This window comes from Coptis chinensis, chromosome 8 (genome assembly GCF_015680905.1).
Source record: "Coptis chinensis isolate HL-2020 chromosome 8, ASM1568090v1, whole genome shotgun sequence".
NCBI classification, from domain to species: Eukaryota; Viridiplantae; Streptophyta; class Magnoliopsida; order Ranunculales; family Ranunculaceae; genus Coptis; species Coptis chinensis.
In genome coordinates, this window is record NC_141463.1 from 72417098 (window position 1) to 72428825 (window position 11728).

Consider the following 11728-nt stretch of genomic DNA (forward strand, 5'->3'; position numbering starts at 1 on the left):
GACTTTTGGTAATAAAGTTGGTGAGGGGACTGGCGTATGGGAAATGCCAATTGCCCAATTTTGTCTGCGGTGAAGTGGTCATTTTAGGGAGCGTGCACGAGTCATTAGTTAACTAATTGCCTTAGTTAGTTTTTCAAGTAAAGTTTAGACTTTAGAATTTTGCCAAGAATGTAAGTGCTGGGTCGGTTTTCTTCCTTTATTTTTTTCCATTAACCATGAACTAATTGCCTTAACCATAAGGTTTGGAATGTATGAAAACTCATTTTTTCTTCTTTGCTTAATTCTTCTGTTGTGAAAAGAGAAACTTCGGCAGGTTAGGTTAATTGCGCAGCGGTTTTTATCTATTTCAATGGAACAAGAATGATTGTACCGAGCAGTATCCTTTGTGGATAAGCGCCTCACTTAATTTCTTACCATTTGGTAAAGGTAGGCATGATGATGGTCGTTCGACAAGCTGTCTAATAAGTGGTAGAGATTCCAATAATCAACTCACCTTTGAGTTGCATACATATTATACATAGTTACATACTACTATATTACGCCCACGAGGTATCGGTTCCTCAGAACTGAAAATAGAGAAAACCTTGTGAATTCAGTATTCCTGCAGAGGAAGTTTTGGACAGCCTACATTTTCCATTGCCACCAAAGGGCTACATAGACGCATGCAAGCTTCCACTCTTTTTTTTCCTTGATAAGGTGCAAGCATCCACTCTGCAAGGAGAAAACCTACACAACGTACACAACTTCCAATACTGCTAGAAAAACCAACGGACCCTGCAGCCCCTTAACCTCAAAATTCATTTTGAATACTTAAACGATATATATTGGTCGTGTATTAATTTTTTTGTGATAGTGAAATTTCGTCCTAAGGGAAGGGAAAAAAATATGTAAGGTGTGGTTCATGCTATCCAGTTGCAAACCCTAGTGCTACAAATCTACAATAGTCAGAGTTGGTGTGCTGCAATGAATCCAGTGCTGTCTTAGCATCATGGTTCCACTGGTTTGAGGACAAAAGCATTTTACAGCGACCACCTTTCTTGCAAAGGTTTGCTAAAACGAAAAAGCTTTTGCCGAAAACTTTTATTTCAAATTCCCCACCACCCTGTCACCCGCACTATCTTTTTCTGCAAAGGAAGGCTTCTTTTGGCTCACTCTCTCGTCTATATCCTGGCAGAGCTCATGTAACCTTCATGAAGAAACATCTTGATTGGACAACGCCATCATCCATGTATGCCCCATGTCATTGCATGCATTATCCTCTCCAATCCCCTTCCCCCTCTCCAAAGTCCAAACACACCCCACATAAGAGTGTTTACAAGCGTGGCAACGAAAGTGCAGAGGTGGGGGGCTGAAGAAATCATTAATTTGGGAAACAGATTTAAGAAGCTTAAAACAATTAAATTAAATTAAATTAATTGAATGCAGAACCCTTCCATAGAATCCAGAATGGTCTATTATTTTTTGTATTTTACTTGTACAAATTAATGGCTTGCCACGCCATGTCACACAGTTATAGTTCACAAGCTCAAACCCAGCTAAAACTCAAAGTTAACTTAGGTTAAGAAGACTTGGCCAAAATAGGGCAGAGCACTAATTTATCAAATGTAATAACCATGTGATATACATAGAGAAGCAGATTCCTCAATACATTATATTATTAGTGTAACAATGACAACAGATCGTACAACTGTACTCCAAGAATATCCTTCTTATTTGTTACGACCTCTATACAAATGAGAGGAGCCTCTTGCTGACGTGGAAATACAAGGAGAGAAGTACCTGTAGACCTGTAGTGCAACCATCTGATAGACGTCACGCAAGCGACAGAGCAAGTAGAATTTGATGGATTGCATTCTTTAAAGCAAAGTGTAAGAGAATAAAGAAAAATGCACGCAGGAAATCTAACTACTACTTGAGCTTAAACAAAAACTTCGCTGGATCATTGTCAGCCTTTCAACACTACTGAAAAAACTAGGAAGAGTACAGCATGGATCATACATGAAGAGAGGTGCATCATACACAACTCTTTATAGTTCTTATTCCATCTGGCTGCTTATGGTTTCATCTTCTTCATCATCTAGGTCTTGTTCTACAGCTCTCACCTGAAAATGTAGATATCCAGATTCCAGAAGAAGTTAACAAATGAAAAGAACGTGACAGATGATCTAAGTAGTAAAATATATGAATACGAGGGTACAAAGGATTGTTTAGGACATTCAAATGAATCCATTCGACTAGGGTGCCAACTAAACTTAGTAAAAGTCCTGTAACAATCCTGTCTATGGTTACTCCCAAGTGGGCCCAAAAGTTGGGGGAATAAATTATTAGTTACAAGGGATGGAAGGTGAGCAACTTCTTTTCTTCCCTTTCAATAACAATGTTGAGGAAAGGAAGGTCTTCCAAGTAAGCCTTCGAAGGGGAGATGTGCCTTCTCAGATGAGGGGAAAACACTAATTTCGAGAGGACCAAGATCTGAGAATTCATACAATCATGTGGGTAATTTAAGAGAATATATTCTGCACCTCTATGCAGTGATCCCTTCTTTAAGACTGTTTTAAAAGTTAATAATACAACTGAAATGGATCACACTCTGTTGCTTGATCAAGAACACTACTGATATATGACGTTCGGATTTTAGCTATAAGCTAGATGCTATCCAAAACTGAATGGTCTAGAGTGATGCACAGATAGATAGTACGTGTTAATTTGTATGTGAAGTCACCATGGATATCCATTGCCTACTACTTCCAACAGACTTAAAAAGGATCAAGAAAATGTGGGCTTCACACAAGTAGGAAATTAAGAAAATAGACTGGGAGCTTATGCAGCTTGAACTGTGCCAAATTTTCCTATCGGCCATTGCAGATTGGATAGTTTTACCCCACCACAAGGGTAGTATTACCAAACCCCACATTCAACAGTCTCTCAAGCCTACTAACCAAATGAATATTTTGAAGATCCCTAAATTGGTCTAGAGACCAGAAAAGAGCTACTTGATAATATGTACTTGGTTCCAAGCATTTGTTTAGCAATAGTTTTGTTTTTAACTGTATTGGGGAAGAAAAAAGAAAAGCTAAAAGTTCTCATGGGTGTGAATATTTGAAACACATTCAGCAGGTAGGATAGTGAATTTATGTGTCTCACTTCACTGCACGGTAATGTTAGGCTCAAACAAATAATTGCTTTTTTCTACGACAATACATGGAGTGATAGCTTTTTCTAATGCCTTCACAAAAATTAGAGGCAATACGATGCAGATCATCGTAAATAAGTCATTGACTTATTCAGCAACAGATCCATTACGGATCAATAAAGACATTTTAGTGAAAGTGCAACAGTACGAGCTTGAATGCGAATAAAATGAGGTTCTGGCAATAAATTCTTGAATGTGGAGTGTTAATGTAGCATTAATTCAGATGCATTAGGTTGTATATCAAACATCTTATGAGTTACCTCGGGAACATAATGCATGAGCATGTTTTCAATGCCAGATTTCAGTGTAACAGATGAACTAGGACAGCCGCTACAGGCTCCTTGCATCTTCAGCTTCACTACTCCAGAATCTCTGAAAACAATAAACGTTGTACAGGTCAAACTATAACAAAAATCACATCATTAATCATTTTTAATCTTAGTATTCAAATAAGACAAAAAATATATGGGAGAAACGCACGGATCAAATCCTCGGTATTCAATGTCCCCACCATCATCTTGCACTGCAGGTCGAATACGAGTCTCAAGTAACTCTTTGATCATCGCAACGATTTCTGAATCATCCTGTAAAAGGTAGGGTAAGGATCGAACTTGCAGGAGCCTCACATAACATGTTTAACTCTCTTTTTCTTATCCATTAGAATAACACTCAATATTGAATATTCTATTAATTGTGCGATGCATATACGAGAGAAGGCACCAGACATCTACATGGATACTAAGACATCCTGATTAGAACTGCACCAACCGCCACTTAGCCAACTCATTCTTTGCCATCCTAACTCGAACAAAGAAAACACCACTAGGAACCAACCAACAAGTTTACAAAACAAAAGAATCCTAATTACATACACAATTGTCAATTTCAGATCCTAAATATAGGTCCTACAGCTTCCCAATCATATAGATCTTCTTTGACACCAGAGCAGTACGTTGCAAATTGTTTCCTTGTGGTTAAGAAATTCTCAATTTCGTTGCTTTTGCAAATTCCTTATAATTGTGTTTGGAAAACATACCACCAACCACTCGACTTTTGTAATATGAGGATGAATAACTAAACCTAACTGAATACTAAGGACCCCATTGAAAATCTCCGAGAAGTATGTAGTTGTACCAAACTTATTCAAGGAAGAAATATATCCAAAATTCAGTTGTTACTGGGGAAGATAGGTCATGTTTAACAATTATACAAAGAATTGTAGACCTAAAACCTTTTTCCTTTGTTGGATATGCTCTGCAACAAGGACAATTTGTGTTAAGCATGTGCTACCACATGTCGCCAAGCAGACCTTGTTCCATTCAAATATATCATTTTCAGTTACCAAATGATACTTTTTTGCGTTTGTTACCTTTCCCCTAACAAAGTGTTTATGGCGACTTGTCTAAATACATCCTTTTGTTCACTAATATTACACTAACAACATTCAGCAATATACTGAAACTATGCAATGAGCTCATTAAGGGATATTGGCAGAATGGTATGGTGGAACTTAAAGTGTTTGATACTCAGACTCTGACAACTCATAAACCGTTAGACACTCAACACAAGTTAATAAGTATAATAGGCCATCCACACAAAAGAGGCAATACGGAAAGAAGTTGACGAACTATAAGAAATTAACTCTAGCAGTTGGTAGGGCAACCAATTCCACAAGATTTTTCAAAATAGAATTCCATAATGTATTGATATCTACCTCATGGATAGCTGTGTCCATGGATGCTGCAGCATTAGAGTCCAGAAATAGTGGCTGCCCAGAGGTATAGAAGTCCATAATTGCAGCAAAAATTTCAGGTTTTAGAAGATCCCAAGAAGATTCATCCGATTTTGTAACAGTTACGAAATCAGACCCAAAAAAAACTCGAGTGACTCCTGCAATTAGATGAAAATTTGAGTCAACCCAAATTTACAGATGCAATGATTTTTAACTTTCTCTCGTACGGATATCCAAGTTTTCTTTTTTAAGACAATGAGAAAATTTATTATAAGAAACAAATATGTTTTCTTTTTTCATTTCCTTGTTTGGTAATGACAAAACATAATTAACAGATCAGGTACAACTGACATTTCAGCATGAATAATAATGAGATATATAAGGTCTTGGCATGTGAGAAAGATATATTCCCTTTTAAAGTCTAAAGTATAAGCCTTTTAGCGAGAGACACCTCTAAAGAACGTCATCTTCTTTCTTCATTATCTCTGAAAAGCGTTATGACGAATATTTTGAGAAATATGTCTGTTAGAGTTCTAAGTGAGTCATTATGTTTCTATATTGTAAACCAACTATTTTTCTTATATAAAAAGTCTGAGAGAAGGCCGAAATTAAACTAAGGCCGTATCCTCTTTTTCACTCTTCTCTCCAAACTTTCTACTCCATTAACAACAATAAAATTTTACTATGTCATTTTGCCAGTATTTCAATATATAAGATCTAAGAAAAGTGATATCCATAATATGAGGACAGCTCAGCCACCACTACTCCCTCTCAAAACCCGTCTGACATTTGGAACCATAAAAGATGGAAACCATAGGTGAAAAGAATATGATTGTACTTCTTCAGCTACTGGAAAATAAATATAAAGTTTAAAAAAAAAAAAAATTATATATCATGCCAGATAGCGGCAAGAAGATAAAAAGCTAAGAAAAGCATACCATCAATGGCAAAGAGCACTTTTGCAAGAGGTGAGGTCATTGCTGAACGGGCATTTGGGAAATCTGAACTCCCAACTTCCATGACTGGCTTTCCTGGGTGGAACATGAGAGATGAAGGATTCGGGGTGCTCTGAGTTTGGATAAACATGCTCCTCTTTTGTCCTGTGCAATTAGCAGCAACGTAAGAATAGCCAGCTATTACGGTTTTCTCATATAAAAACCAGAAGGTAGTAACTTATATATAGACCTTAAATCAAGGCATAAAAAAAACTTTACTGATAGAACTCTAGTCGTGCCTAAACAAGCATATACTAAACTTCTTAACTGGTCGAGAGGTACACCTGAAGTTCACTGGGTTTGTGTTGTTTATATTACCTTAAAAAAGTAGGTGACAGATGAATAAAGATACATGATAATGTCATAAGTTGAGCTATGGTAAGCTTCTTGTCACGATAATGTCATAAGAAATGAAGCAAATTCACTAGTATATTCAGACAAAAAAGGTGATTAATCGAATAAAGCCCAAGAACGGAAACACAAAAACTAACCTCCGAAACCGCCCCATGGAGCAAAGGTGTTTTTATTTTGCAGAGAAAAACGGGTTGTTGCTGTTGAAAATGAAGAAGAAGAAGACGAAGGACTGTAGTGGCCAAGACATTCTTCTTGTTTAAAAAGATTTAATCTTCTTCTTCCATAAAAGGCGCCAACGATTAATTTCGTGGACCTCTTCATCACCGTTTTCTTTCTTCAATTCTTCCAAAAAATATTTCTAGCTATTGCCAAATTTTCTGTTTTTAGTTTTCAGTTTTGACAGAGAGAGAGAGATGTTGTTTATAGGCAACCTTATTTATAGAGTTGCACACCTGTACCGCCGATCTAAATAAATCATACGTGGCAACAATTTCACAGACTGTGTTTTCTTTTCACACGGAAATGGAATTGCCCGCGCAACCAACTCGAGAGCGAGTGGTCCTACACTGACCCACTTATTTGACCTATTATTTCCATCTCCAGATCAGCGCCCACAATTTTTCGAATTTTTAGTTATAGAACTGGTCCGCGAAAATGAAAAATCTTTCCACTTCCCACGATTTTTCCCCTAAAAATAAGAAAGGAAACAAAGAGAAAAATTATGACCCTCTTTCTTCTCCGTCTCTTCTTCTTCTTCTTCTAAAAAAAAAAAAAACACAAACGACTTTATGTCAGAAATATAATCTCAAACTGCTCGTCATCATAACAGTAAGATAAATAATCCTAAACTTTTCTTGTTTTTTAAGGAATGGATGGATTTAGTCAAGATGAAAATGAGGATGTTGTAAAGGAGTGTTTTGGTTTTCCTTGAGGTTCGCGAAGAAAGAGGGAAGAGGGTTGAGATTATATGGAGGGACCAAGTTCGCTTGTGAGCGAGCTGCCTACGTATCCTCTTTTGGTTTTTCTCTTTTTGGGGGAGAGAGGAATCAGGTCCGACGTAGTTCAAATAGGTGGTATTTATAGGCTTAAGGAAATGTCAATCCGGGGGACACGTGTAAGGTGGAGATCGTGAATGAGTGTTATTTGGTTATATTATTAGTCATGTGTCGATTGGGAGTTGGCGTTGGTCGCCCTATTTCCGGTGGTGGGAAGTACAAGTAAGATTTTGGTAATGATTACCCCTGGTGGTGATCCTATCCGAGGCGCTCGTCTCGGCCGGCCGCTCGCATCGAGACATCTTTGAGACATCTTTGCTTCGAAGTCGGTTTTGGAGGTCGATGTCCCGAGTTCGCTTATTGTCACACCGCAATTTGTGTTCACAATTACGGAAAAACATTATTTGTTCCGACTCTTCGATCTCCGAGGTGCGACGCGACTCTCAACTTCCAAAACCCATAAACAATTTTAAATATCGCGGATAATTAAAACCAATACAAATTTCAACTTAAACAAATGTCCTCTTCATTACAAAAATTTACAAATAAGATTAGGTTACAAATCTCTTTTCAATAACTCCTTATTTAAAAATTACAAATGAAGACAAATAAATGCTCCAAAAATCTATATCACCTTTTAAGGAAAACAAAATACATCCCGAAACAATCTTAATATTAAACCATATCTGAAATCAACCTTCTTCAACACTAAACCTCAAAACTTATCAACTATGTTCATTGGATGAACACACCCGGATAAGCAAACATGCAAATCAAGATTATAAAAATGCTTTGGTGTGAGCCCTAAAATACAACATATAGTTATACCAATATATACACAAACCATAACGGGCGGTTAGTTCTCCACCGGTGCCTTTAACTTTCAACGACTAATACAACATCCTTAAGATAATAATAATCAGGCGGTGGTTCCTCCAATCGGAGGCGCTACTTCCCACTAACCACACAACAAACTATACACATCATAAATAAGGCATTTAGTTCCTCCACGAGGCTTTAGGTTATAACTAAACTACTAACCGACAAACATATACCATAATTAGATTATTTCGGGCTTTCTTTGCGGTCCCTAAAATTCATTATCGATTCTATGTCTTTACCTAGTTTCTGGCTACCACAATCGCTACCCAACGCCGAACATGTACATCCACATGCCTCCCCTTACATAATGAACCACTCCGGCGTAACCACCCCGGGCGGGATGCCGACACCGTAAATCCTCACACGGAAGCAATTATGTAAATCGCCGCCACTATTCGTAAGATAAAATATCAAGGGATCATCGTTCTATTTTGCGAACGGAATAATCCGACCACTATTCGGGCTACGCCAGAGATTGGCCATTCAAATTTATGAAACGCCGGAAGGGTCACCGTTGAAGGCCATTCAGATTAACCGAAACGCCCAAAGGCGCCATTCGATTTAATCTGAACGCCGAGGAAGGGGCCAATCACATGAGTTATTGGTAGTCGGGTTAAGTAAAGATTTTCGTAGTAATTTATTCCGTAAATACATTAATGACTCATAAACATTTCTACTATATCAACGCGTGTCAATTACCTTATCGTGCAAAGCCATAATATCTAGAAACATCTCAATTATATCTCATAGTGGGCTTTCGTTCTTTTCACGTCAATATATTATCAGACTACACCACTTTGGCAAAAATATTCACCAATACTATATTAAGATCTCACATATAAAATAATGGAGTGTATATACATTTTCCAAGATATCAGATTAATATAAATATCCCAAAGATATTATCTCATGTCACAATGCTTCAACGTATCACATACATTTTTATTATAACATTATTAGGAATATAATATCTCCTAATATCTCAATATCGTCATCGTCAAAAATACACAACAACATCAAGGTCAAATCTTTCTTAGATAATGACCACCAAATTATCAAGCTTCCACAAAGATTTTATTACTATATGTGTCCATATAATAATATCACATAAAAATTAAGAAGTCCACAATCAAAGCCCCCAATATATATACGCTTTTACACACTACTCACGCGTAAATCTAAATTAGATAATGGCCAATCAAACAAGTTATATAATATCGACAATATTTTATATAATCAAATATGTGAAAATCTAGAAAAGTCGGTCAAAGTAAACGGTCAACGATCAAAGTCGGCGATCGAGGGTCAAAGGTCAACACATCATGGTAAGGGGTCAAACTCAACATGTGGAGTCAAAGTCAACATGTCGTGATGTCAAAGTCAAATCATCATATCATGGTCAAAGTCAAACCGTCGTTCCGGATTCGGATGAGGTCAGCCATGGATTAAATAGCTAAATAAAGGTGCATGGTCGTGCTCGTCACGTATCAAAGGTAATGGTTCGACCCAATCTAGTTCCCAACCTTAGAACCGAAAGTTTAAACATTGGAAAACCCAAACAGATCTATTTTAAGTCCAATCGATTTCCGTTTTGCAAAGAAATATTAGAAGCGGGGAGATAATCGGGCCCAAAACTAATTGGAGAAGGCCTAAACAAAACTTAATTAAACTGGTCCAAAAAAATACAAAAGGGTTCGGCCCAAAATTAAAATGAAACCGGTCCATAGGCTAAGCCAAATTGGTCCAAAACTTAATATAAACCGAGCCCAACAACTTAAAATAGAATCCGGGCCCAAACAAAACAAGCTAGGGCCCAAGAACTTAAAACAGTTCGGCCCAAATGAACTAATTAGCTTTTGGCCCAAAGACTGAACTCGGCCCAAGCCCAAGTTCGGTCATCTTCTCCAACAGCAGCCACCAACCACCCAAAAATCCGGCCACCACAAACTCTTCTCCATCTTCCACTCCATCATATCGGTTTTAATCACAAACAAAAACCCTATAACTTTGTCAAACACAAAATCCCCTAATCATTCAATCCCGATTTTCCATCCAAACTAGATCTACAATTTCGGCCACCATTAAAGCTTGCTTTCAAGCTTCCAGCCGACAGCCCCCCACCACTCTACAACACTCAATCAAACAACAACCAACACAACATTCAAAAACACAACCCACACAGTTCAAACTACCAACAAAATCGCCCCACCCCAGTAGCTCAGTAATGGCGTTCGGCGCCATTGACGCCTCCCTCTACAGTTCAACCACCAAAACCACTACAACCCAATCGGCAGCCAACCAACAAATACCCCAACACTTCACCACCACCACCCCGCATCTTCAATCCTAACCACATCAGTACGGTTTCAAAAACCCACCCCCAAAAGAGTTCAAACCAAAATATGGGACGATTTGTGGCTTGGGCTTGCGCTGCCTTACGGACCCAAACAAGGTTCGACAGTTCAACCTCACTTTCCGAGTTTTCGAGTTTTAACAACACGACAAATTCAACAGAGTTTTCAACAGACAGGACGACGCCGAATAAAGCCGATATAATGAGCGGTATATAAAAACGTAAACATTAAACAGTATACACTGATACACGAAAACCATAAATCCGGTGAAAAAGCAAAATAATTTACTCACCAATTAAAACCCGTCCGAATCCTCCGTGAGTCGAACCGGGTTGCTCCAACCTCTTTTCCTTTCCTCCATTTTTAATATATTATTTTTTGCGAACCCTATTTTACAGAAAATGTGTTTATATCTTGGGGTCAATAACACCATTTCGCCCAAAAACCGGGCCCATGTATCCCGTGTCCAATCCGACGAATTTTTAAATAAATAATTAATTTAATTAATTAATAAATAGATAAAAGCGTATTTTAAAAATACGAGGTTACACTTATCTTTACGCGCATATGTGTGTTCACAAGGGAGCTACTCACTGGTCGGTCTTGGAGGTCGATGTCTTGAGTTCGCTTATGCTCCACGCGTAGATAACTTTATGAAGATATCACTCCCCTAACCCCCTACCGGTAAGAGTGTTTTTGTCTTTTTAAACGTTCACCGAGAAAAAATGGAAGAACGTGTAGAACATTTGCGAAGCCGGTGGTGGTGGGACGATATTTAGGGACGAGCGCAACTTTTGAATCATGTGGTAGGATGATTTGGCGGGAAAGGGAAATGCCGATCCATATGCACGCGACGTAATCGTATTTTGTTGAGGAGAAACGTGTCGCCAGTATTATATAATGGATCTGGCGAAAAGACGATTACCTTGGAACACGCGTAATGCGGGCTAGAGCATAATCGTAATCATAACTTCTAGGTAATCGAAGCGGACGGTTTATACAAAATAAAATTTGGGACATCAAAAGGGTAGCGTGTTTTCTTTCTTCTTCCGCGAAAACACAAGCTAGGGTTCCTCGGGTTAGTGTTTCTGGCTGGCATTACCTTTCCATTTTCAATTTGCTTTCCTCTCATCGGTCGCGGCTTTGTTAAGTAAGTAGGTCATTGTAAGATTATAGGGTTTAAGCTTGAGTAATTGATAGAAAAGACTCGTTATAATGTCTGA

General features: G+C 38.1%; 1 protein-coding gene across 1 annotated transcript; it reads right to left on the reverse strand.

Moving 5' to 3' along the window:
• Window positions 1–1594: 1594 nt before the first annotated feature.
• On the reverse strand, window positions 1595–6685 carry LOC147482845 (nifU-like protein 4, mitochondrial). The gene is made up of 7 exons (XM_086577884.1): window positions 6412–6685; window positions 5864–6025; window positions 4908–5083; window positions 3674–3777; window positions 3454–3565; window positions 1999–2102; window positions 1595–1787 (listed from the first exon to the last, which is right to left on the reverse strand). Exons 1-6 carry the CDS (start codon window positions 6593–6595, stop codon window positions 2037–2039), a joined length of 804 nt encoding a protein of 267 aa, XP_086434010.1. The 5' UTR covers window positions 6596–6685; the 3' UTR covers window positions 1595–1787; window positions 1999–2036.
• Between the last annotated feature and the right edge of the window lie 5043 nt (window positions 6686–11728).

What these genes read in the sequence shown, in the direction of transcription:
- LOC147482845 (XM_086577884.1), bottom strand. Translation starts at nt 6,595, where the DNA reads ATGAAGAGGTCCACGAAATTAATCGTTGGCGCCTTTTATGGAAGAAGA. An exon ending in TCCATGGGGCGGTTTCGGAG is followed by an intron (nt 6,026 to 6,411) that starts GTTAGTTTTTGT and finishes CTAATTGCACAG; the next exon opens with GACAAAAGAGGAGCATGTTT. An exon ending in TGGACACAGCTATCCATGAG is followed by an intron (nt 3,778 to 4,907) that starts GTAGATATCAAT and finishes TACCTTTTACAG; the next exon opens with GATGATTCAGAAATCGTTGC.